At 51.4% G+C, this 26,773-nt stretch overlaps 1 protein-coding gene across 2 annotated transcripts; it reads left to right on the top strand.

Annotated features, from left to right (window-relative positions):
• The first annotated feature begins 1,450 nt into the window (after positions 1-1,450).
• On the top strand, positions 1,451-26,248 carry Psen2 (presenilin 2). Of its 2 annotated transcripts, none has more exons than XM_032915186.1 (11): positions 1,451-1,518; positions 11,367-11,510; positions 13,302-13,516; positions 15,040-15,181; positions 17,794-17,861; positions 18,439-18,659; positions 19,997-20,095; positions 23,333-23,416; positions 23,742-23,840; positions 24,253-24,371; positions 25,506-26,248. In XM_032915186.1, the coding sequence occupies exons 2-11, from the start codon at positions 11,370-11,372 to the stop codon at positions 25,659-25,661; spliced, it is 1,344 nt and encodes a 447-aa protein (XP_032771077.1). In that variant the 5' UTR covers positions 1,451-1,518; positions 11,367-11,369; the 3' UTR covers positions 25,662-26,248. The 2 variants fall into 2 exon arrangements, with proteins under 2 accessions (XP_032771077.1, XP_032771076.1); XM_032915185.1 differs by having other exon boundaries at positions 23,739-23,840.
• The last annotated feature ends 525 nt before the right edge of the window (positions 26,249-26,773 follow it).

Below are 26,773 nucleotides of genomic sequence, written 5' to 3'. Positions count from 1 at the left end.
CTACAGGGGGAGGGCCAGTAGACTTTGAGGAGAGCCGTGATCTGTCATTTCAATGTCAAACAGGACAAATGGAACCCACACCACCTCAAACGGAGAAGAAAGGTAGAGGCGGGAAACAATTACCATTTGTTGAGCACCCGTGCTGCCCTTGTCATTTCTCTCTAATTCGCTAGGCTCCTCTGAAGGCTCTCACACTGTCCTTTCACAGATGAGGAAACCGAGGCCCAGAAAGAGTAAGGAACTGAAATAGACAGGCAGAAGAGGAAGATTTCAGACCTCCGTCCCATGGGTTAAGAAAAAATGTCAAGCTATTGAACTAAGTCTACAGAGACAGAGTAGGTTGGTGGCTAACAGGGTCAGGGAGAGGGGTAGGAAATGAACTTTTCAACTGTACAGCTGCCTTTTATTTCTTGAGCGATGGACTGTTTTACAACCATACAGGCCAGATCTGCACACAGAATTCACTAACTGTCTTATATTAAAATGTCTACTTTTTTTTTTTTTACAGGGGTGGTGGTACTGAAGACAGGGTCTCTCTATAGCTACTCTGTAAACCAGTCTGGTCTTGAACTCAGATCTGCCTGTTTCTGCCTCCCCAGTGCTAGGATTAAAGGTAAGCACTACCACTGACTACCCAGTCACATTTTTTTTCTTTTAAAGGCAAGTTTTAATGTGCCCCAGGCTGGCCTCAAACTTGCTATGTAGCTAAGGATGATCTTGGATTTCTAGTGACAGGATTATGCACCCATGCAGACACCAGAATTGAGTATTGAACTCAGGGCTTCCTGCATGCGAGGCAAGCCCTCTGTTGAACTACATTCCCAGCCCTACAGTGACAATTTTATGTTATATGAATTTCACCAAAATTAAAGGAGAAATAAAGCTACTGAGATAATGACAACTATGGCAAATTGTTGACAATTTCAACTCACTCCACAGACCCCAGATCCTGCAGTCACAACACCTTCCCGCCCCCGCCCCAGGCAGATTCCTAGATCTCAATGCAATTTTATCCCGGTTCATATTTACCCAGAGCTCCCCATGTCGCCGAAGCACTCTAAAAAAAAATCAATCAGGAGAATGCTCACTGTGTTAGCTTACTTTAGACTCCATTTTAAAAGTGCATGAAACCCGAGGGAGGGGCAGCAGAGGCTCCTGAAAACACAAAGCAAATACCCACCCCTTGTCCCCATGGCGCTACCGGGTCCCTAAGAAAAGACACTACCCGACTTCAAATTTCAATGTCAATATGACGTCGCGATCTTCAGGGCAAGACACAGAGAAGGCCTGGACCTAATGCACTCAGTGTTTTTCTGTAAACCGGCGAAAGCGCAAGTGCACTGGGGAACCTGGCACCGCCCAAGGGACGGAACAGGGGCGGAGCCATAGAAGTGGGCGGGTCCCTACCGGGGCGTGTCCGAGGCGCGGACGAACCGGGGCAGTGGGCGGGGCCGGCGCTAGCCCGGGAGAGGCGCTCCGTCCGCGGCGTAAACTCTATCCCGCGCCGCGGCGGAGCAGGTGAGCGGAGGGCGGGGGCTGGGTGTGTGCAGCCCGGGACCTGTCACCGATCGCGGGTTGCGGGCCGCATGGAGAGCTCGGATGCAGCGAGGCCCTTCGTGCGCAAGCCCCTGACCGCTCCTTCCGTTGCCCTCTTGGGGCACCAGGGTCTGGGCTTCAGGTTGCGGCCCCTGCGTCGATCTCGGCCTCTGGCCGGCGGAGGGGCGAGGAGAACGTGCCGGGGAGGCGGCAGTGCGTCCGGCCCAGAACTGGGGCTTCGAAGGAGCTTAGGGAGCAGCTCTGGGCCTCTGGCCGCGTCTGAGTGCCCTCGCGTCCCTTCCTGCCTCCAGAGCCCCAGGCGCGGAGTGAGGCATTAAAGGGCCAGTGCACGTGGGACTCACAGCTGTATTCACCAGGCATTTTGGTCCCTGCTCACTAGGCATTTTGGTCCCTGCTACCCAGGACCTGATCTGGTCTACCTGGGCTCTGCTATAGATGACGAGGGAGTGAGGATTTCCTGTGTGAGGAACGGGGCGCCCGACAGGGCCTGAGGCTGGTGTTCTGTTACCAGCGGTGTTTGGTGTTTTGTAAATCTCTTGAGGCAGTAGGGAGACGCCCAGAATCAGGCCTTTAAAGCTGAAAGCAAGAGCTAGTTGCCACTAAATTACGCTGATGAAGAAACTGCGCCCAGGACTGAGGATGTAGCTGTATGGTAGAGTGTTTGCCAAGCATGCATTCGGCCTGCCAGGGGAGGGAAAGGAGGGTGAGGAAAACAACTCTCAGAACTAAAAAGTGCGGTTGCCCAAGGTCTCCTGTGTAAGATACTGTGGAGCCAGGCTTAGAACTTGCTGCCTGGGCCTCTATTTCTGCTATCCAGACCAAAGTCCTTTGCCAGTTTGGTAAAATGTCCTAGCACCCCTGCTTAGGTATCTGCCTTTAAAGATATAAACGGTTTTGAAATGACAGCATCCATTTACAGCCCCTCTAAATCAGAACAGATGCAGACCAATTTAACTCAGAACGGATAGCCGTCCCCTGAAGAGTCTCTTGGAGACAGAGACTCCATCATCCAGGACAGGTGCACCTGATGTTTATATAGTCGCTCTGTGGACACCTGAACCTCGCAGGCCTTCAGCCAAGACTTTTGCAGTAATTAAGGCTCTGTGTAAGTTGCTTCAGGTGTGTAAGCTTCAAGTTTCCCTTGAGGTGTGGATGGCACTGTGGGAGCCTGAGAAACAGTACAGATCCTGTGTTTTCCGTTGGTGAAGGGGCCAACGTCCTGACTTCAGCCTAGCAGTGATCCTCCAAGTGCATTCCTTAGCCCCTGGGACAGCGGCTAGAATGGGGTTGGCAGGGATAGAGCGAAGGGTGACAGAGGTACAGGATGGGAAGAAAGCTGGTAGAGAATGGGTGTGGGGAAGGAGTTGGAGATTTGGTTCAGTGGTAGAGTACTTGCCTAGCAAGCACAAGGCTCTGGGTTCGGTCTTCATCTGGGGAGTTGGGAGGTAACAAAAAGAAAGGGTGTGGGTGAGTGGAGGTGCAGACTGAGCTTGCCAGGTTTGGAGAAACTACTGTCTCCTACTATGTTGACATGCCCTGTGCCTACACCCAAAATATAGGTTGGGCATCCATTCATATGTGGAAATTAATATTTCTGCTATCTGAGGAGGTGAAACAGACTCAGGTGAGGAATGCTACTGTCTCTGTGTCGGCCTGGGGCAGCATCTAGGCGTACCCTGTCCAGCGGCCCTTCTGTGGCTGCTCCTGCTTCTACTGCACAGTTTGCCACGTAAGAGTCTCTCGCCAGACTTGGCCTCTCTGTGTTGTTGGTGATAATAGCCATGTGACATGCCCATGTGTTAAGAGTTGGACGTTTGTGATAAAAAGCTGTTTTGTCCAGTGGTTATCACAGTTACCATAAAAACATAGTAATGTGGCCAGAGAGACGGCTCAGCAGTTAAGAGCACTGGCTTCACTTCCAGAGGACCCATGTTCAACATGGAGGCCCACCGCCATCTGTAACTCCAATTCTAGGAGAACCTCTTTTTCTTTTTTTAACCTCTGTGAATACCAGGCACAAATGTACTGTACAGACATATCTGTGCTAAGCAGACAGACATACAGACAAAATACCTGTACACATAAATACGATTTAATTCTTAAAGAGAACTTAAGTAATGTGATAGCTCGCGTCTATGATCCCAGTGTATAATCACGGAAGCAAGAGAACTGCTGTGAATTCGAGACAGCATGGGCTGTGTAGTGAGTTTCAGGCCAATTTGAGCCCCATAGTGAGACACTGTCTCAAAAAACCAGCCAATCAACCATACAACAACAACTGTAAGTCACCGATCAGAGCTAAAGGAACACTGAGACAGTTACTATGACTCCTTTAAAGTTAGGAACCTGGGTTCTGGGGTGCGGGGTCAGGGATGGGGGCCCAGCCGTGTGGCCCTACAGTCTGTCAGCACACGGTTTGGACACCGCTACATGTATTGTCTGTGCCTTTGGAGTTGTGCACTGGCTTGTTCTGTCATCTCTTACCTGTGTCCAAACTGGTACCCAGAACATCTCTGTGAGGTCTTCGGTAAGGACTTCCTGAGAGCCTGGGAGAGAAATTGTTTCGCAGTTTGAGACAGGATTTTGCTGTGTAGCCCTGGTTGGTTTGGTACTCTGTATGTAGCCAAGGGAGGCCTTAAATTAATGGCCATCTTCCTGCCTCAGCTTCCCTCCCCCACTGCTTTTGATTCTAGAAAAGTGCCATTTCTCCAGCTTAACAGCATCCCCCCGCCCCCAAGAAAAAAACCATACTGCAAGACAGGTAGATCTCTGAGTTAAGGCCAACCTCAAATCCCTGTGATGCGAGTGCTTGAAGGTAGAGAGGCTGGAAGATCTGGAGTTTAATGTCATCCTGGCTCTAATAGAGCCTTTCTCTCATTAGAAAACCAAAACTAAAAAAAAAAAAAAAAAAAAAAAGACCAAAACTAAGTGACGTGTGCATGTGGTGTGTGTGTGTGTGTGTGTGTGGTGTGTGTGCATGTGGTGTGTGTGTGGTGTGTGGGTGTGTGTGGGTGTGTGTGTTGTGTGTGTTTGTGAGTGTGTGTGTGGTGTGTAGTGTGTGTGTTGTGTGGTGTGTGTAGGTCACATGGATCTTTCTAACAAAAACTTCTGGCTGTATTTTAGCTGTTTCTTTAAGGTTGAGCCTCTGATCAGCTGGGACCCAGCAGACAGTAAAGGTTTCTGTGCCGTCTTCTCACCTGTCCTGGGCTGTGACCACCTGGGAGAGGTGCGTAGTCCACATGCAGTCTCTCCTCCCTGGGCTTAGAATGGTAAAACTACTACCTGAAGAGTTTGGAGAAAGAAAAAATGCCATGTCAATCCTCAGGAAAGATAAGGCCTCCTCAGGGAGACAGCTCTCTCTCTGTGGCCTCTCCCTGGATGGAGAGAACAGGCGGTTTGTTTTGTTCATCTTTGCAGATGAAGGGAATGTGGATGCTGACCGCTTTCCTGGTGCACCTCAGCCAGAAAGTCCCTCATGGTTTTTAAAATCAAGTAATACATACTTATTCTAAAAACATGTCTTTAAAAAGACATCCTTTCCCCGTCAGCCGGGGAACAACTGCTTTGGGCATTTCAGGGGCTGGGGACTAGGGGTTGGTAGCAAGTCTGGTCACTAGAGATGTGAAGCTGTTACCATCCTCACTTTCTGGGCCTGAGTCGAGAAGTTTTGTTGTGCCACAGACCCAAAGCTGAAGGGCCCTGGACTAGGTTATGAGGATGAAGCAAACTGTAAATGGAAAATGTATTTCAAGTGTTTTAGGAACAGAAAGCCACCTGAAACATCTTGAAAAACCAGATTTGGTAGGTGTGACGAGTCATTGAAAATGTCTTTATTTCTTTTACCAGCCCCATAACAGAACCCTTTTCCACTTGTCTTTTGAACTGAACCAGAAAATCAGTACCTTTTTCCCTTCCCTCATTGCTAGGAGCTGGCGGGTCCACCTCTGAGCCTCACAGACCTTCAGGGAGTGAGTGGGTCTGGAGATGGGAGGGTGTAAGACAGGCTTTACTGAGGGGTTTGAGCCGGCACGATCTGGGAGTGGGCAGGGGCCATTTCTAGATGCATCCTGGTCCACAGCAAAGGTGCAGGCCATCTAAATGCATGAGAACATTCTCGAGGAGACAGAGGGTGTGGGTATGGGGGTGAATGGTTACCTGGCCTCTGCAGGAACCTGGCGGGCCTGACTAGATGGAGATGCCATCGTTCTGTGGGCAGTTTAGAGACCTGTAAACTGGTCCTTATCTGACTCTCGCTCCATCCTGCAACCCTGGGCTGAGGTTTCCTGAACTATTAAATGGGGAACCAACTAATGGCTCTTAAGGTATTCAATGTAGATTTGACATCATCCATGGACGTGACCGTTCCTTTGACAAAATGTCCCCATTGTCAGGCTGAGGCTGGATGGAAACAGGATCTCCCTGTTTGTACCAGTTCCTGAGTCTGGTGGCTTAGCAGTTCCCTAGCTTCCAAAGAAGGGCACCTGTTGGCTTTGTTAATCCCCTCTCTGTCCCCTCCTGTCTCCATTAAGGGGAATAAATGGGGATTTATTGAATAGCCACTGTGACTAGAGGCTTCACACCTGTTTTCCCAACCTTACAAGGTAGCCCATTCTTCTGACCTTTGAGGAAGAAATAGCTCCTGGCACCGTGCATGGCTAGAAGCTATCCAGGAAGTGTGGTTCATGTCGCACTAATCTATGCGACCACTGGCTGCTGTGTCTCATTTAAAGAAAAAATATTCTGCACCCAGGTGGTGGTGCACTCCTTTAATCCCAGCACTTGAGAGACAGAGGCAGGCAGATCTCTTGAGTTCGAGGCCAACCTGCCTGGTCTACAGAGCAAATTCCAGGACAGCCAGAGAGACCTGTCTTAAAAAAGAGGAAAATATTCTAGTTTTTACTTGAGGGTGGGGTGGCTTGCTAGGGGCACTCTCCCTATCTCTCCCCCGTAACTATCCATCTCCCAGGCTATTTCATGACATGGGAAAAGTTGCCCCAACCCAGGTACTTCAAGAGAGAAATAGGTAATGGAGTTTAATCCAGACCATAAGCCACCTGATGGTCTGGGGTCTGGCTCTCTAACTCCAGCCCTGCCTGGGGTCTCCCCAAATCCAGTAGAACCATTCAGCAAGTGTCAGGTAGACCAGCCCAATACTTGGTCAGGCGCTAAGGGTTAGAATCTGTAAGGGTCCGGAATCTGTGAGATGTCGCAGGGCGTTGCGTGATTGAGGGAAGCCCTTCCCCAGTGTAGAGGAAGCCGGGACTTTCCAGGGGTTATGGAAATTCTGGGAAGTAGCCATGTGACCACAGAAGGTGACCTTTTGAAAGATAAGGACATTGTTCTGTTGGCCCTTTGGAAAAGTATCAGGGAGTCCTAACCTCTCTACAGACAGACATGTTTGGGGCCCAGAGTTGCCAGTTCACTTTTGGAGTATTGTTTTCCAAGGGGTGCTAGAATATTCTGTGGCATTCCAAAGTCTCTTTCCTGCCAGGGTCACTGATTTTAAACGTTAGGGCAATCCTTTGCCTCTCTCCACTGTAGAAAAGCAGGTTTGAGAAAATTGGGTCACCTGGTTTCTTTGATAATTGCAGGAGCCGGTCGGGGAACTTCTTAGTTCAGCCAATCAAAGTCGGCAGAGGGTAGGTACTTAATCCCACAGCCACAGTGCTGCCAGAACTGGCTGTCGTCCACACTTCCCTGTCAGCCCCTCCGTGCTTCCTGTGGACCCCGGGGATGTGCAGCTCGGCTAATGTCAGCAATGGCCAGGCTGCGTGCCCATCACCGCCTGTGCTGAGTCAGGCTCCCTCAGGACCTCTCGGCATCGCTCTGATGAGGATCCACGCGGTTGTTTTTCTGTGCTCATTCGCATGTGATTTTCCCCTCTAAGGATTTTACTGCTCTCAGGCTGAAGAGCAGACACCAAGGCCTTGCAGACCGACCCATAGGGAGTCTAAAGGGAGTGGAAGAAGCACCCGTTTCCCCCCCCAACTCCCAGGGATCTGGAGATCAAGTCACTCGCTTCCTGTATTCTCATTTGTCGCCCCACCCCTCACCCACCCTCACCCCCTGCCCCCGCCCCGGCCAGGCAGGCGATTCTTCAGGTAGAGGAAACCCTGTGTGTTGATGCCTAGTGTGTCCTTTTACAAACCAGTGGCTTGTTAGGTACTGTGGCATGGGCCTTTAATCCCAGCACTCTGGAGGCAGAAGCCAGAATCCCAGGTGAGCTTGGTTTACCCATCCAGTTCCAGACTAACCAGGCTTACTTAGTGAGACCTTATCTCAAAAGAAAAAAACAAACAAACAAAAGACCAGTAGGTTGAAGATACAATTCGTATTGATTATTAAAAGAGGGTGGTGGTGAGGAAGCTGGAGATGTAACTCCATAAAGCACTTGTCTAGCATGCATATTGGTTATTAAAGATGGGGAGTGTGGGGTGTGGAGTTGGAGATGTAACTTGCCTAGCATGCGGGTCCTGGGTTGTACCCCTAGCGCAACGTGAACTGGATGTAGTGGTTCATGCCTGTGATCCAAGAACTTGAGAGGTGGAGGCAGAAGGGTCAGAAGTTCAGAGCCATCCTTAGCCAGATAGTGAGGTAGAAGTCAGTCAGGGATACACAAAGGCCTGTGTGAAAATAAATAAAATTGAGAAATGCAGAAAAAGGCCAAAAATCACTCATAATCTACCCAGAAAGCAATGACCTTTAATATTTTGTAATAGCTTTACCAATTGTGTGTGTGTGTGTGTGTGTGTGTGTGTGTGTGTGTGTGTGTATACACACGCATGCGCACACGCAGTTCAGATGTTTATAAGAATATTGCCGTTCTGTTCAATTTAACATCACTTAATTGTTACTCAGTATTCTTAATCCCCCTCCCTCCCCGCCCGCCCAGCCGCTCGCTTGCTCCACCCACCCGCTCCACCCACCCTGGAGCTGAGGACTGAACCCAGGGCCTTGTGCTTGCCAGGCAAGTGCTCTGCCACTGAGCTAAATCCCCAGCCCTACTAAGTATTCTTCCAAGTAAGACTTTGGTGCTCCTGCAGTAGTCCTCATCGGATAGTTGGATACCCCGAAGTGGTGCTGAATACCAGATCCTGTGTGAACTGTGTTCTGTTTTGGTTTAGTTCCTGAACATACATATTTATGATAGTTGAATTCATAAATTTGGCACAGCAAAAGATTAATAGCAACAACCCAGCAATAACAGCAGTACACTGTAGGGAAAGCTATCTAAAACGTACGGATTGATTACTCTGGAATTTTCCACTTCACGTTCTTGACCACTGATAACTATAACCACAGGAAGCAGAACTGAAGATAAGCGGGACGAGGGGGATTGAGTTTCTGTACTGGAGAAAAGAGGCAGAAATTTCAGTCGTTTTTACTTTCTATGATAACAGATGACTACAGCACATATTTTTGTATGGATGTTTTTTCTTAGATAAAATTCCTAGATGTAGCATTTCCGGATCTAAAAGATCCAACTCTTTGCATAGCTTTGGGGTTCTGTACAGATATTTTATCTCCATATACCCTTCCGTCCCCTGCATCAGATGCCCAGTTCTTCCAGCCCTCTTTCTCCATGGGCGTTGTTTGGAGACTTTGCTAGTCTGAGAAGCTCTCACCCCTCTCTTCCCAGTTGCTGTCTGACCAGGTCCTGTGTCCTGGAGTAAGGGCTGTATGGTTTACACCTTCATCCCTACGGTCACGAGAGTGGGAGGCACTGGGTAAGGGGCTCCCTTGTCTTCCTGAGTCAGACCCGAGCCAGGGAGGCCAAGGGTGCATGTGTAGGGATGCCGTCTCCAAATGCGTGGCCCGGACACTGGGCTAGAGTAGTGCTTAGGGAACCACACTTCCGATTTACAGCTGTGATAGTTAACTGTGGACTTGGCAGAATCTACAGTTGCCTAGGAGAGGAGCCTCTAGGAATTGTCTGGATTTTGCTAACTGGGGTGTGAAGACAAGCTCATTGTGGGTGGCGCTGTCCCCTCGACTGTGTGTGTGGAGGACAGACCTGAGCAGCAGCATCCGTTCCTCACCCTCTGCCCCCCTAACCGTGGGTGAGATGTGACTGACAGCTGCGTCAAGCTCCTCCCACCGTGAGGCGCTTGTCTGATGAGCTGAGAGCCAGAATAAACTCTGGAATTGTGTTGTCGGGGTACTCATCACAACAACTGAGGTAATAGCCTACCCAGTGTGGTGTTGAAGAAACCAGCAGCAGAATACCCAGGCTTAAGGACAGCCTTGATGTGGGGCCGTGGGTGACAGCCAAGGCCTCAGGCATGCCAGGCTGTGCCACCGAGGCACAACCCTGATCTAGATATCTGTGAGAAGAGAATTCACTGTTGCTGGAAGGGGTAGTGAAGAGACCTCAGGTCCGGTAGGTATATGTTTAAGATATGACAGATAGACATATCTCAAACAGAACAGGGGGCCTTACAGTCTTGAAGACTCCTGCCTGGCTAAGAATTCCCCATCTCTCATGGCAAGTTGTCCTTTGAAGCTGCGTCCCCTGAAACTGTGTTCTCGGGTATGGACTATTCTTCCAAAGCCTAGGCTTCAGGGCACAGAGCTACTTCTGAGAACTAGGCTCAGCTAAGGCCAAGTTTTAGGGCAGTAGACCCACCATCTAGGACCTGCCATGCTGTGTGTAGCCTCCATAAAAGGGCGTTTCTCTTCTCTCCTCCTAGGAGATACCTGGGCTAATTAAGCTCCTTTCTCCTTGGTCAGACACCCAGGCCCTTCCCTGATCCCATCATCATACTGAGGCAAGATGGTGTTAGACATCCATTCTGTTCATAGCACGTGAATAGTTACATCTTTCCAGAACGTTCTGTCTCCTTCCATCTCAGCTCATACACCTTTCTGGCCCACTCCCTGCCCTTCTCAGTCCTCAAGACCCAAGATACTGAGCTCTAAGAGCCCCTCCACATTGCTTCCTCTGAACTTGGAGGGTGCATGGTCCTCACCACCTTGTGCCTGTCGTCTTCTGCAGCTGTCTTCCCACTCCTAATGTCTGGTAGACCCCGAGAAGCAGCATCTGGGGGCTCTGGGCTCTGTGAGGACAGGGTGCCTTTATAGTAGATCCAGTCAGAGAGGTAAACAAAGGCGGGCACTGTACCATCTCTGTAACAGCAGACTGAGGGAAGTCCTTATGAGAGTTATCCAGGCCGGAGCCAGGAAGGCTGTCTTCAGAGTGGCAGCCACAGGCCCTGCCTTGGTAAAGGGACCCTAATCACTTGAAGATCACATGAATTCTAAGAGTGACTAATGGGGGGACAAGCTTTCCACAAAGAACAGGCCTCAGGGTATCTCCCCCATCAGGATACTTCCTCTTGACCACTGTCCTTCCCCTCACAGTCACCAGCTTCAAGTTCCTTCATCCTCTGGTGACATGTCATTTGTCAGATTGGATGTGACATGTCATTTGTCAGATTGGATGATGCTTTTTACTCTTAGTGGACAAGAGGGCTTCTTATTCAAGGCTATGACTCCAGAGCCAAGCACGGAAGATTTCGCACAGATGTGTATTGATTGAACAAACACGCTGACAGTTCAGAGTGACCCTGACTTTCCTAACTGGACGTCTCGCTCCATGTGATAGGAGTTCCATTCAAGCCAGCCTCAAGCAAGGCTGCCTCGACCTCTTGCTGGCTTCTAGGACTCCTGTTCTGAGCGGTTGTTTGACGTGTACGTAGGAAGCTTGTTATAGGCAAGACCTATGCCTGGTGTTCAAGCCACCGTGCCATCAACCAGCACCCACACTGCCTTTGCCTTTCAGGAACAGGGTCCTTGTGCTTCTTTTCCAGACCATGCTCACATTCATGGCCTCTGACAGCGAGGAAGAGGTGTGCGATGAGCGGACGTCCTTGATGTCAGCTGAGAGCCCTACATCACGATCCTGCCAGGACAGCAGGCCAGGCCCAGAGGATGGAGAGAACACTGCCCAATGGGTAGGTCCCCCACAGCGGGTAGGTCCCCCAGCAATTGTGGGTCTTAACACAGGGCCATGGGGTTCCTGTCTTTTTTATTTTTAATTATGTTTATTAATGTATATAACCTCTGTGGAGGTATATGCATATAAGCTGAGGTACCCATGGAGGTCAGAAAGGGGTGTCCTATCCCCTGGAGCTGGAGTAATGGGCACTTGTGAGCTTACTGACATGGATGTTAGCAGCTGAACTCAAGTCTTTTCGCTAAGCCCCCTCCTGTGTCTTACGGGTTGCTGAAGTTGGATCTGAGATGTCTCCCCAAGACCTTTGTGCTGAAAGTTTGGTCCCTAGTGTGCTGTGATCGGGGAGTCATAGACTCTTTAAGGAAAGGAACCTTGTGGAGAGCAGCAAGTCATTGGACTCCTTCCTCCTAGCCTAGTCTGTATCCTGACTGTGAGGGGAGCAGCTTGCACCTCTCCATGTTTTCTGCCACAGTATGGTTACCACAAGCTCAGAGCAACAGGGCTAATCCATCCCAGACTGAGCCCTCTAGGCCATTTTGTCTATAAGTTGAATTATCTTGTTAAACATACATACATACATACATACATACACACACACACACACACACACAGAGACACATATGTATATGGAGAGAGAGAGGGAGAGAGAGAGAGAGAGAGAGAGAGAGAGAGAGAGAGAGAGAGAGAGAGAAAGAGAAAGAGAAAGAGAGAAAGCTGATTCCCGTGGTCTGGCCAGACCGCTGTCATCTGGCTACAATGTATCTGCGTCTTCTATGTGTAAGGGCTTTGTCTAGACCACACCATCACAGTGTGCAGCACGGGCCGGCTGGGCACATCTCCCTTGCCTCCTACCCCTCACCTGCCTTTCAGATGCAGGCTGCTGTTCCCAGGTACTGTGATTCTGGGACGGACCAATGACACAGAAACATTGAGATAACAGGAGGAAGGGCTACCGGCAGGGAAGGGTTCAGGTAGGTAGCCAGATGGGTAACCACCTGCTGGGTTGGCCTGAGTCTGGCCTGACTTCAATACTGGGAGGCATAGCTGCACCGTGACCCATAGATGTAGCTGCACTGTGACTTGTGCTGCCGCAGCCTCAGGTCAGGAGATGGGTAGAGTCCCTTAGCTTGGCCATCTCTCTCTTGGTCAGGCATATCACATCTGAGCTTTTGTGGACCTGAAGCCTTTCTATGCCCGGAGGGCATTTCTCCTCAACCTTGCTGCCTGAGCCCTTTCTCCTCCTCTTCAGCATAGCCTCCCAGCCTTAGTGGGTTCACTCAAGGTCATTAACAGCCTGTTTCCAGGAGTTTCTTGTCTTATCTATTAGATTTCTTTTCTCCTTGGTGTCAAGTGAGCAGCTAGGTAGGAGCTCCCCCTGTGGAAAGCTGGTACTGAAGCAGCCATGAGTTTCGATGCTCAAAGAAGTGCTGGGTCTCCTAGTCAGTCAAGCAAAATGTTTGGTCTGTTTCCCTATCTCTTCCCTAGCCTGTCTCCTCCTGGACCACTAAGGCCATGTCAGTTAGTAGCCTTCCTGTCCTTGAGCAAGGAAGGAAGAGCAAGGGTCTTTGATGTGCCCTTCTGTGGCTATGCAGGCTAGCGCTAACCTTCTCCACCACTGTCCTCCTAAGTTTGTTTTTATATCCTGAGACCTTAATCAGAGCTCACCTCTAGACTGCTCTCACATCTAGAAAGCCACATTTGCCTTCCTGGGTCTACCTCCAAAAGCCCCTGCGGGATGTCAGCAGATCACCATAGGAGCCTCTGCGGCCCTCATTGTGTTTTCCCACAGAGGAGCCAGGAGAACGAGGACGACTGTGAGGAGGACCCGGACCACTATGCCTGCAGTGGGGTTCCTGGGCGACCGTCGGGCCTGGAGGAGGAGCTGACCCTCAAGTATGGGGCGAAGCACGTGATCATGCTGTTCGTGCCTGTCACGCTGTGCATGATTGTGGTGGTGGCCACCATCAAGTCTGTGCGTTTCTACACGGAGAAGAACGGGCAGCTGTGAGTTGGGGGCCCGGCTGGCATCGGGAGGTTGGGGTCCGTTCTACTGTGCTGTATCTCTGCAGAGCAATGGCAGGGACTCTGGCCTATACCCGGCCACACTCGCTGTCTCCAGTCCTGTGACTTGTCTGGATGTATGTCTGACCTGTTTTCATTTCTGCCTCTATTTCTATGTTTGTTTCATGGGTTCAATTGTGGGGCTACCCAGAGAATGAGCTGGCTAACACACATGAAATGTCACACAGTACTCACCAAAGGCTAAGTGGGATCTGACCAGAGGCCGGCTCTGGTACCGTAGCCCTGAACTCCGTGTACCTGGTCCTGGCCCACTATGTCTATGACTTTAGGCGAGTCCTGTCCTGTCTGAGTCTCTGCTCCCTTAGGTATGAGATGAAAGGGTCGGACCCAGTGATGTCTTAGCACATTTCTAGCAGATGATGAGGACTCATTAGGCCCTTTTATTACTTTAATAAATATAATACAGAGAACTGTGAGCTTCCCTAACCCTAGCACTCTCCCCTCTCTCCCCCTATGGGCTCCTCACTGCCAAGCACATTTGAGTCCCTTTTTACTTTTTAGGAAAGTGGAGGCAGGAAAGTTCCCACCCCTAAGAAGCTTGTAGCCTGTGGGAGACTCAGGAAACAAGAGATGGATGGGCAGGTATAGCTCCTGGCATTCGAGCTAGGAAGAGCAAGGTGCCTGTGAATTACTTCCTGAGTTGGGCCAGTACCTGTACCTGCAGTTGTGGGAGAAGAGGGTGCGGGAGTCTTAGGCTGCAAAACGTCAATGGAGGGTATTGTTGGGGTTCCCTGGAGGAATGGGACCAATGAATGTGTATTATGAGAAAGGATATATTAGATCAGCTTATACAATAAAGGCTAGGTGGTCTGACAATGGCTATCTGTATGCTGAAGAGGTTGAGAACGCCATAGAGTAGATGTGCTCACTGGCAAGGAGTGACGAGGTCAGGCAGGCAAAGAGCACTGCTTCCCTCTAACTTCTTTCTACCTAGGCTGACAATGGAAGGAGTTGTGCACCCAGGGTGGGTTAATCCTTCCTAGAAATGCCCTCACAGATCCACCCTAAGGCCTGCTTAGTTGATTCCAGATCCACTCACATTGACAATCAGAAGTAATCATCACGTGGAGAAGCAGGCAGCCCATCTCGTCGGTAGGAGCCAGAGCTGAGGGCCTGGAGGTAGGAGAGTCAAGTGGAGGAGCGAGGTCTCAATGAGGTGCTGCAGTCTGTCATTTCTGCCGTGATGGTTCAGAGCACTGCGAGTCACTGACCAAGAGGCAGAAGCCGCTCACACAGATAGTGATGGCCCCATCAGGGCCCAGCCAGTGCAAGGGCTCTAATGGAGCAGTGTGGCATTTCTAGGAGCTCCAGGGTCAGCCTGGAGGGGCTCACTGCCTCGGTGGTGTGTGTGTGTGCGCGCGTGCGTGCGGCGCACATGTGTGTGTTGCTGAGCTGGGAGTGTCCCAGGGCAGCAGGTACTGAGTCTCTTCTGGTGACTTCTTCAGCATCTACACGCCCTTCACCGAGGACACGCCCTCGGTGGGCCAGCGGCTCCTCAACTCCGTGCTGAACACTCTGATCATGATCAGCGTCATTGTGGTCATGACTATCTTCCTAGTGGTACTCTACAAATATCGCTGTTACAAGGTGAGGCCTGTGACCCTCTACCCCTCCACCTTCGCCCTGCCTGTCCCTCCCCCACCCCTGCCATGATACAGCTGGAGCCACTACCACAGGACAACTTTCTTAAACCCTATCCAGGTGCCTTCTCTCCACAGAATAGATTGCCCTTTCATGCTCCCTGGCTCTGCAGGTCGATGACCTAATGCTGACTTCTAACCCATATGCCCCACCCCCACTGCCTTCTGTGTCCCTCGTCACGGTATCTCTGACACACTTTCCTGCTCTGAAGTTCATCCTGCTTCTTCTGAAGTTCTAGACCCCCTCACCCCCCAAGACTTTCTCCCAAGCCTTAATCTTTGCCTCTCCCGTTAGATGCGAGCTCGCGTGCTGTGTCACGGTCTTCTGGCCCTGGGAAGCCTGTGGGTTGGATTCTCCTCTAGATCTTGAGTCGTCCCATGGAGTACTGAAAGAGTCACATCCATGTGACCCTAGTTATAGACAACATCGTCCCCCAAGGTGTTGTGCCTCCCCCACCTCAAGCTCCCCAAATAGGGATAGAAGGTCTGACCTTGTTAGAGCTCGTCAAATGCTGCACCGCTGAGCCGTACCCTGGATTGGAAGGGGGGTGGGGTGGGCGTGTGGCTGCCCTGGTCAACAGTCAGCTCTCTTTTATCATGTGGGTTCCAGGGATCAAACTCAGGTTAGGCTTGGCAGTGAGCACCCTTAATGCTCTGTGCCATCTCTCCAGCCCACTCTCTATAATTTTCTGAAATTAGAGGCCTTGCTAAGTTAGCCAGGCAATCCTCCTGCCTCAGCTTCACTAGCTAAACAGACCTGTATTACTAGACCTAACCGTGCCATCAACTTTTAGACACTGGTTTTAGGTGGCAGGCTTTGAAACATTGAAGACCACTAGGACGTGGAGCTAGGCGTGACCTGTTCAGAGCTGCTGCCACAGGCCAAGCGTGGTCATAGAGCAAGAAGAGGAGGCCGTGGTTTGGGGAGGAAGTTAGCCATTGGCTCAGCTGGCTCCAGTGGGGTCGAACCCTGAAAAGGAGTAACAGGAAATGCTCCTGAACTGAAGCTTAACTCCTCAGTAGAGTCTGTCTGTGCAAAGGAGTCAGGCTCCCATGTGTACCTCAGAGGGAGGAAGGGAAGGGTGCCGGGGACCTGGGGGAGACACTTGCTTGTACTTATAGAGAACAACATGGGAGTGACTCTGCTGTGGTCAGTCTGTGTCATGTGGCCAGTCCCACAGAAGTAGCTTGGCCATCCATTCAGTTAGGTTCCCTGGGGAGTTCTGAGATGACCTTGCCGGGACACAGAAGTCATAGTTGGGGTAAAGAGGGCGAGAAGGTTCTAGAGGCCACTCCTTCCCTTCCTTCTAAGGTGTCCAGCCCAGCTGTGGCCCTTCGTCCAGGTAGACTCTGCTGGAGACCCAGTGGGCTGAGCTGGTGACCGAGGAAAGTCCTTAGAAGTGAAGTGGGGGCTGGGAGGAAGTGGCGCCGTCTTACTCTTGATGCTTGAGTCTTGTCCTTGACCTCCATGCTCAGCTGGGGAAGGAGAGACAGCTCTCCTGAGGCCCTGTTTGGAGTTCCTTAGTGGAAAGGGATTTCCTTTCTGTCGAGCCCCTCAGGAGGCTCGCCGTGGACACTCAGTCTAAACGGCAGCCAGTGAGCTCCCTGACTTCTGTCCTACCTAACTTCTGTCTGTCTCTGAGGTGTCTTCCCATGGCAGCTGTGCCAGCTCCCTTCAGAGGTGGGGCAGAGTCTGTATGTCCAGACCGCCAGCCTGTTCACACAGTGAGAGTGTAGATGTGGGCTTCCACAGGCTGTGGGTCAGGCAGGACTCTCGCCTCCTCCAGACAGGTGGAGGTGAGGAGGGAGAACTCTCTGAGGGGCTGCCTTCCCTGTCTAACTGAGAAGGAGGTCTAGGCTCCAGTCTATGGAGGTACTGTGTGCATGCCATGCAGACTTAGCAGTAGGACCAGTGCTTCCGGCAGCCCTAACAAGCCAGGTTTGGCCTCTTGTCATCCATAAGCCAATTAAAAAAAAAACCTCAAATTAATAGTAAAATCGCGAAAAAAAGATTTATTCAATGTGGTCACATTGGAAAGTGGGACAAAGAGATCCAATGATTTCCCCCCAAATCTATGACACCCCTGCCCCCAGCTCCTAACACAAGGGTAGGGATTAAATAGAAGGTAAGAGTTGTAACTCAGCGGTCCTGGCCAAGGCATGGTGCTGCCCTCCCTTGCCTGGGCTTCCCTTTTACCCCAACACACTGCCAGACGTTTATGAAATCCCTTCTCTGGAGACCAGTTCCCCTGCCTGGTACCAGGCTTGTGTTTTCCTTTTGGAAGTGTGAAATTCCTAGGGAAATTCTAATTCCTCAGGATCCATCATTTGGTTTTCCGAGATGGAATTTCTCTGGGTGGCCCTGCTTGTCCTGGAGCTCACTCTGCCAGCCAGGCTGGCTTCAGACTCAGAGATCCAAGTGCTGGGATCAAAGGCGTGCAGCACCGCATCATTTCAGTCCTTTGGTGGCCAAAGGGAGGGATGGATGGAAGGATGCATGTGGTTGGAGTGTCCTCATCCGGCTGGGGTTACAGTGGCCCCCCTGTTTCTGTTGTCCAGTTCATCCATGGCTGGCTGATCATGTCCTCCCTGATGCTCCTCTTCTTGTTCACCTACATCTACCTCGGGTGAGTGCTGGCCACTGAGCTCCTGTGACTGAGAAGGACCCGGGCAGGGGAAGGCTCCTCAGAGTCCACTGGAGGCTCTGGCCTCCAGGCTTCGAGAGTGGAGTAGGCTCTGCACTCGGTCACAGGCTTTTTTCTGACCCCTGGTTTAAAAGAAGCCAAGGGAGCCGAGATGGTGGAGCCTTCTCAGAACGCACTGGGCGGGTGGAAACCCCTCAAAGTTGCGTTCTCCTCGGGGAGGGTGTGTGTGGATAAGCCGGGATACTTCCTAATTTAGCTGCCCCTTTGCCCTTTGATTTTGGACATCAGCCTAAAGGCTCAAAGAGAAACACGTTTTAAAGGACCCCATCTTTGCACAGAGCTTTCCAAGTGGGTCCAACACATGGTCATGTGACCCACTCCCTGCCATGGTCCAGACAATACTGGGTCGTGGGGTTCATGGACTTAGAAGACGGGAATGTTGTAAATTAAACCTAGATTGGGGATTAATAGGTGAGGAGCGGAGGGTGTCAAACAACTTAGGGTGTGGCACCCCCCAACTCCCAAGTGTCCCATACCCTGTTCCACTTTGGGCCCATAGGGAAGTGTTCAAGACCTACAATGTGGCCATGGACTACCCCACACTGTTCCTGGCTGTCTGGAACTTCGGGGCAGTGGGCATGGTGTGCATCCACTGGAAGGGGCCCCTGGTGCTCCAGCAGGCTTACCTCATTGTGATCAGCGCACTCATGGCCCTGGTGTTCATCAAGTACCTGCCGGAGTGGTCCGCCTGGGTCATCCTGGGCGCCATCTCTGTGTACGGTAGGTGGCTTGGGCAGGCCTGGTGGGAACTGGGGTGGATCTGGCTCATTGATGGAATGGTGTCACAAGTATTCTTGAGTGGCTGTGACCAAAGCAATGGACAGAAGCAATGTAAGGGAAGAAAGATTTATTTGGGCTCCCAGTGTTTGAGGGTGTCAGTCCATCATAGGAGAGAAGGCGGGGGATGGCTCAGTAGGAGCAAGTGACAGGCATCTTGCAATGGACCAGGAAGCAGGAAGTTTACCAGAGCTAGGGACAGGGCTAACTTTCAAAAGGCCACCCCTAGTGATCTGCATCCCTTAGCTAGCCCCTACCTCCTAATGATCCCAAAGCCCCCTAAAATAGTGTCACCAGCTAGGGATTAAGCATTCAAAACATGAGTGTCTTAGTTAGGGTTTTATTGCTGTGAACAGACACCATGACCAAAGCAACTCTTATAAGGACAACATTTAATTGGGGCTGGTTTACAGGTTCAGAGGTTCAGTCCATTATCACAAGGTGGGAACATGGCAGTGTCCAGGCAGGAGGAGCTGAGAGTTCTACATCTTCATCTGAAGGCTGCTAGGAGAAGGCTGGCTTCCAGGCAGCAAGGATGAGGGTCTTAAACACACATGACACATCCACAAGTGACACACCCACTCCAACAAGGCCACATCTCCTAATGGTGCCATTCCCTGGACCAAACATATCCAAACCATCACATTCAAATTATAACAAGTAGGACGGTAGGCAGGATGGCATTCCCCTCCTGTCCTAAGGAAGAAGGCCTCCCCACAGAGTCTCCCTCTGTGACACTCGAAGCACAGACCCCAAGCGACCACTCCCACTGCCCACAACTGCACACACGCTCATCAAGCGTGGTCCGCACACTGAGCCACTGAGTCCTCAGGCCTGGCCTGAGTGCGTTGTGGAGCAGTCTGTTGCCTCCTTCACTGCTGGCTGCTGTCGAAGTAGCATCAGTGCCTTGGCCAGGGCTGCAACTCCCGTTTTAAGGATGAGAAATCTGAGACTTCAGGAAGTAAGACTCCCAAGCCTGTCTTCTGGTCTCAGCACCTCGCTCTCCCCACTCCGCAGCTACGGGCTTCGGCTCCAGCTAGTGCAAACTGGACTGGTGGGCTTGAGACCTAGTCCAGCAGCAAGGTGACCAGGAGCTCACTTAGGTTCTGGGTGATGGTGGAGCAGGAGTGGGGGGGTGGTGGTGTGGTGGTGGTGGTGGTGGTGGTGGTGGTGGTGGTGGTGGTGGTGGTGGTGGTGGTGGTGGTGGTGGTGGTGGTGGTAGGGTGGGTGGTTCCTCTCTGCACTGCTTGGAAATAACAAGAACGTCTCTGTTTTCCCAGATCTCGTGGCTGTGCTGTGCCCCAAAGGGCCACTGAGGATGCTGGTGGAAACTGCCCAGGAAAGAAACGAGCCCATATTTCCTGCCCTCATATACTCATGTGAGTGGCCCCATGCCTCTGCCAGACGGTGGGGGTCAGCAGGGGGCCTGTTGTGGAAGCATGGTAGTTGGCCATGGTTTTGAGATTTGACAGGTTCTATATTCTGTCTCAAGCAAAGACGAGGGCCAAATCATAATGATGAGGGTCTCCACCTGCAGGAGGGCTCCCTGCCCCTGGAGACCACAGTGGGCTGGGTCTCACTCAGGAAGAAGGTTGGGAAATCAGGGTTGGAGACGGGAAACTAGAAGGGGTTAGACAGTCCTATGGCCATATTCTGTCTGCCATCTGACACCCTGGACTGGGTAAAGGCCACATCCCCTGGACTTCAGAGGCTTGTAGCTGCCACTCAGCCCTGCAGGCTTTGGAGGACAGGGGCCCCACTTCTCTCTGGGGTTCATGGACAGTGGCTTGGTAGTGGAAGTTAGTCTTCTCTAAAGAGAAAGCACAGGGATTGCCCCTGGCCTCGGGGTCGTGTCAGAGGGATGTGGGTTGGCACATGTATTTCAACAGATGTCCCTACTTTCTGGTAGGCCCTGTGTGTGACATAGAGGTCTCCCAGGAGGCAAAGTTATGTGAGTTCACCAATGGAGTTCACTCCCTGCAGTAGCAATGGATGTTGTGATTCCGGGGTTCTGGTGCCTCAGGTACCCAGGAAGCCATCTGCAGAGCTGGGCAATCCCAGGGAATGAGGAAGTGAGCTTAGAATGGAGAATTGCCAGCAGTGTGCCCCTTGGCTTGAAAGCACACCCCAGAGATGTTCTAAGGATGAGAGACAGATGGTTCTGGTCAGCCTGAGTGCCTGAGGCTAGGCGTTTCCTTATGTGCAAAGGAAGTTTGCATCCATGGAGAATTTATTCTTGGGTGGAGGTAAACTAAGGAAGGCAGGTTCATTACAGAAGGTAGAGGTACTCTACTGAAGACTGTGGGAGGGAGAGAGGCCAAGGACTTCAGGGCCACAGGGGAGGCTGTTTTGTAAAAGATGGCCAGGCAGCTCTCATTCATAGTTCACACTGGACCAGAGACCTGACTTATGTAGTAGTTAGCACTAGGTAGAAATCTGGAGGCCAGCACTTGAGGTAAGGGGGCAGGATGCAGCAGGTACAAAGTCCCTGAGGTAGGCTTGGGTGGGGCTGGGTGTGCTCAGGGGGCACCCAGAGTCCGTGTGGCTAGAGCAGACAGGAGGAAAGGTGGAGAGGAGAAGATCTGGACAGTGTGAACCCTGCAGAGCCCACTGTGACACATTGGCCCATCTTCCTGAAGGAAAGGCAAGCCCCTGAAAGATTTGGGACAGTAGCACAATGCAGAGCCAGTTCAGAGGCTGAGAAACCACCTGTGGGGGGGAGCAGTGGAGACTGTGAGGTGAAGTGAATTCTGGGGCATTTTGCAAGCAAGACTTGTGGGGTTGTAAGAGCCAAGGTTAATAGCAGTACTTTATATCTGAGCAACAAGGGAGACCTATTGCCACACTGGGGGGCCGGGGGCGGTGGCGAGGAGGTATTAAGCTTGGGCTTCAGATTGTGTGGTGTGGAAATCTCCCTGGGGAACTGGAAACACGGAGTAATAAACACTGAAGAGAGTCTAACTGGAGAGAGAAATAGTTCAGTGAGTTCCATGTGACCCAGTAGGTTCCATTGTGCCCATGTACCCTAGAGGATCAAAGCGGGCAGGACACAAAACAAGCATTTGCACATCGTATCTATGTTAGTTTCATTCATAGGAGTTCAAAGCTACAAGTGTCAGCGGATGACCAAAATGTGGTAATTCCGTACAATGGAATATTATTTTTCCCTTACAAAAGAGGAAAATTCTGAGCCACGTGATATGGGTGAACCTTGAGGACCCTGGGACAAGTGAATCGAGCTGTCTACAAAAGGACAGACATGGTGCGATTAAGGAGGCATCAAGAGGAGGGAAAATCACAGGCATAAAATAGAGTGGGTGCTTGACACCGTGGCTGAGGTAGGGAGGGACTGTTTAGTGAGCGCGAGTTTCAGTCTTGTAAGCTGGGATTTGTTCATAGATCTGAATACACAGGGTGCCACTGAACAGCAGGCATGGCATTTAAAAATGTTTATGTTGGGTGTGCATACGTGTCTGTATGAACACACATACACCTCATGTACACAGAGGCCAGAAGGAAGATATCAGAGCTAGAATCAGTGCCACTAGCTTGATAAAGGGAGCCGGAGTGTGATCCGCTTCTCATGTTTGAGCAGCAAGTGCTCTCAACCACTGAACCAGCTCTTCAGCTGAGGGACTGAATTTTTTTTAAAATTGCTTTTAAAAAGATTTGCCTTTATGTGTCTGAGTGTTTGACTGGTTTAGTCAGCTGTGTCACACATGCAGTACCCATGGAGGCCACAAGGGGGCATTGGATTCCGTGGAATTGAAGTTACAGACACTTGTGAGCTGCCATGTGGGTGCTTGGAAGTGAATCCAGTCCCTCCCTGAGTGTTTTTAACCACTGAGCCCTCTCTCCAACCCCTCACAGTTACAGGTCTAGCTACAGTGTCGTGAATCATGACAGATAGGCTTTTAGTTTTCTTCTGCTTTTTGACAGTCTCCACTGAAGGAGGACAGCTGGAACTGTAACCAAGGCAGCCATACCAAGTTCAGAAAAATCTCCTGAGAGAGTTTTGCAAACAACAGTAGTAGCTGTGGGATCGGGCCCTAAAGGAAGGGGAGGAGGAGTTCAACCAGTCAGTGTGAAATTCGGAGACCAGTTTGTCTCCCGGAACATGGAGGCACCAAAGTAGTTCTAGACAACAAAGATTATTTCTTACTTAGAGACGGTGACATTCCTGGACAGTATGCAGACTGAAATCACTGTTGAAATGGCGCCCCAAGAAGCTGCCTATTCCACTGACATCCTGACCTATTTCATCTTGTTAACAATTTCCACGCCTCCCTTGTCACGATAAACTGAAACCTAAAAAAAAAAAAAAACAAACAAACAAACAAAAAGGACAATTTTTTTTAAAAGACAGAGTTCACCAAGTTGTTCACTAATCATTATTATTGGCAGTGTTGTTTAAAAGCATTGTAAAAAAGGCAAAGGTGAAATGTCAGTCCCCACCCAGCCAGTGTCCCGATCCCCCAGCCAACATGAACATAGCCCTGCAGGATAGAGTGGCTGTGCAGGCTTTCTGGGGACACAGCCTGGCTCCACTTCCGCCAGGTCAGGGGCAGCTACTCAGAGTTCCGCCTGAGGCACGTGTCCCTTTGCTCTGTCTGTAGCTGCCATGGTGTGGACGGTCGGCATGGCGAAGCTGGACCCCTCCTCTCAGGGAGCACTGCAGCTCCCTTACGATCCAGAGATGGGTGAGTATAGGGGTCACGGCCACGCCTTGGGAGCGCCTTGTCTGCACCCCGCTTGACCCGTCCCTCTGTGTATTAAGGTTCAGAATGGCAGAGTCACACTGCCCCATGGCCAGACTCTGACACCTGTCTCAGGGAGTGAGTGATTGTACGTCCTGTGCCTCAGTTTCTCCCTCAGTTTTGCCAGATGTTGTTGGCGGGTGGTGTGCTGGGGAGCCTTGATGTGGGAAGGGACTGGTGAATCTTCTGGGTCTTTGCACCTTCTGACCAGCCTTTGTCTCTCCCTGCCACTCTTCATGGTGGTCCTTTGTTCCTGGACGCTCAGAAGAAGACTCCTATGACAGTTTTGGGGAGCCCTCATACCCTGAAGCCTTCGAAGCCCCCCAGCCTGGCTACCCAGGGGAAGAGCCGGACGAGGAGGAGGAAAGTAAGGTGCCCAAGTCCACGAGGCGGCAGGGCGGGGCCTCCACACGTCTTCTGTTGCTGGGTTACATGTGTTCCGGAGGGTGGCAGCATGAAGCTTATTTAAGAATACCTCTAGTCAGCTCCCATGCTAACCCGCACAGCAGCCTGCAGCCCCAGTGGTCAGCAACTGTCCCTTTCTCTCCCAACCAAGTGGCTCACTGAAGTGCCAGGCTTGGCTGCCAGTCACTCAGTCCTTGGTCCCTCTTGTCCCCAGTCTGCAGTACTGAATACTGCTACCGAGGGATGCTTCCAACCCTACCCTCAGGCTTGCTCACTTGGCTGATGTCCTGACCCTTCAATTCCTTTTGCCTGCTTCCTGCTGAGGTTTCCTATCAGTTGGATTAGACAGAGGCCACGTTCTTTTCTCCCCACAGGGGGTGTAAAGCTTGGCCTGGGAGACTTCATCTTCTACAGCGTTCTGGTGGGCAAGGCAGCAGCCACGGGCAACGGAGACTGGAGCACGACGCTGGCCTGCTTTATCGCCATCCTCATTGTGAGTGGGCTGAGTGGCAGAGGGTAGCACCTCTTCTGGGGCACTCATGGGGCATTTATAGTTGCTGCCTTCCCTCTCAGGACAAAGGCGGTGAGGGGAGGGGTGTCCGGCCCAGAGTATGGTCACCAAGGTATGCTCCCTCCTAAGAGAGAGCACCCAGGATGGGACAGGAGGCTTGGATCTCACTGACCACATATATCTTAGGCTAGGACCTGGGCCTTGCCCCATGGTTCCTCGGATTGTGGATTGTCTGAGATTTATGGGCAATGGAATAGCCTAAGGCCTTGACCCACAGGAGCAGGGAGGGGTGGAAAGGTCTCTCCTCTTCCATCGCTGCATATTCTCTGTGCCACCAGGACCCCAGGGAATGCTGACTCCTGGGTCCTCCAAATCCCAGCAGTACTGTAGTCCTGAAGCCCTGATGGCGGGCACTCAAACTGGGGACGGGGGCACACCCTGCAATGTCACCTTAGAGGATGCTTCCCTTTCAGATGTCTCAGGAGTCCTTGAGAAGGCTATAGCACCTTGTGCTGCCCTTGAGTGGGAGCCTAGTGCTTTCTCCAGTGTTCAGAGAGCATGTTTCTGCCCACGTGTGTCAGGGATGGGATAACAGACATGGGGTTCCTCCCCTTCCATGTCTGGCTTGGGACCTGTTGTCTCAAGGGCAGGACAGGCACTTTGGTGATTTATCCGCACCCTGGACACCAAGGGTGGAGGTAGGAATGGCCACCACCATGCTTACTTCCTAAGGGATGGATGGATTATCCAACATCTGTGGTTTCCTTGGTGACCACTGCCGAGACCCTCAGAGGATCTCATTTTAGCTCATCCGTGTCTCTTGTAAATGCAAAAACAAAACAAAAAACCTCCTGTCCCTGGAGAGAGGCTCCTACCATCTATTTGACCACTGTCCCTAGATGGGGAAGCCCCATGACCTATCCAGGGCTCTGTCCGCCCGTAGCCAGCATACAGGTGTCCTGACTAAGGGATGTGTGGGAGAGAATCCTGCCCCGTGCATCCTGAGGGCTGTTGCGTATCTGTAAGAGACGGTGTCTGTGGCAGTGCTGGCTAGTCTTGGGATCATACCACTCACAAGATCGGGTCACTGAGTTTCCTCACCGTGGTGTTCTGCAGGGCTTGTGTCTCACCCTCCTGCTGCTCGCCGTGTTCAAGAAGGCCCTGCCCGCCCTCCCCATCTCCATCACCTTCGGGCTCATCTTTTACTTCTCCACAGACAACCTAGTGCGACCTTTCATGGACACGTTGGCCTCCCACCAGCTCTACATCTGACAGGAGAGCTGCGGCTCTGAGAGCTGTAGGACGCTTCGCCGAATGCAGGTGTATAGTTTTACACTCTAGTGCCATATATTTTTTTTTTAAAAAAAACTTTTCTTTCCTTACAAAAGAAAAAAAAAAGAATAAAAAAGTGTTGTGTTTACTTCGTGACGAGGAAGCAGAAGCCGCCCTTCGGTGCTAGCTGTCTTGTCACCAGACTGAGGCTTGCCCGTCAGAGCATCTGTGGCGCCCGCAGGTGGGATGCTGGGCCAACAAGCCTATCTTCAGGGATGAGGTCACGTGTGTGGATCAGGTTGGGGAGGACGCAGGCCCCATCCGGGTCTGTAATCAATCCTTCAGGGCTGAGCAGGAGGAACATGTGCATCAGTGGGGACCAGGAGGCACGGTCAGGAAGGACGCTAAGCACCAACACCCTGACCAGAGGAGAAAAGCCAGTTTGTCGTCATGAATGCCCCCAGTGCTTTGTTTGTGATGTCTGTTACCTTTAGTATCTTAGAAGCTGAGTCCTGTTCTTATTTCTGCAGTGGACTGCTGGGAAGTGGCTTAATGACAATACCAATACATAGATGTCCCTGCTGGAATGCTGGTGTTTGGTCCTTTTGTTCTCTCCACTGTGTACTGGGGGGCGGGGAGAAGGGCGGGGGCGGGGAGAAGGGCGGGGGCGTGGCTCAACCCATCATGAAAGAGGGCCTCTTCACTGCCCGGCCTCTCTTCTCTGCATGCAGTTCTTTTAACTAGAAAGTTCCGTAGCAGCGCGTTGGAACCCCACAGTTCCTTGGCCTTCGAAGGTTGTATGTGGTGTCAGAAACACTGCAAGGAAGTTGCTAAAAAGCTGAGTGATTGCTTTGACAGATGTCTGTCCTTAGTAGAAGCCAGCAAGCCAAGGGGCCAGAGGACCACCTGGGTTCAAAGTTGCTTCCAGTTCCTACAGTGGTGAAAGGCAAAGCCGCCTCCTTCCCTCTGCCTCAGCCTGCAGCGGTTGCTGAGTCCCAGAAGTGCCTCTGGGTGAGGACTGAGGCCACAAAAGCTGTTGCCCTCCTGGGGCTGCATAGAAAACCCAGGTGTGTGTGCTAGCCCCACCCCTGTGTTCCAGAAGTAACACCGTG

This window comes from Rattus rattus, chromosome 10 (genome assembly GCF_011064425.1).
Source record: "Rattus rattus isolate New Zealand chromosome 10, Rrattus_CSIRO_v1, whole genome shotgun sequence".
NCBI classification, from domain to species: Eukaryota; Metazoa; Chordata; class Mammalia; order Rodentia; family Muridae; genus Rattus; species Rattus rattus.
This window is presented reverse-complemented; position numbering and strand designations above follow the sequence as displayed.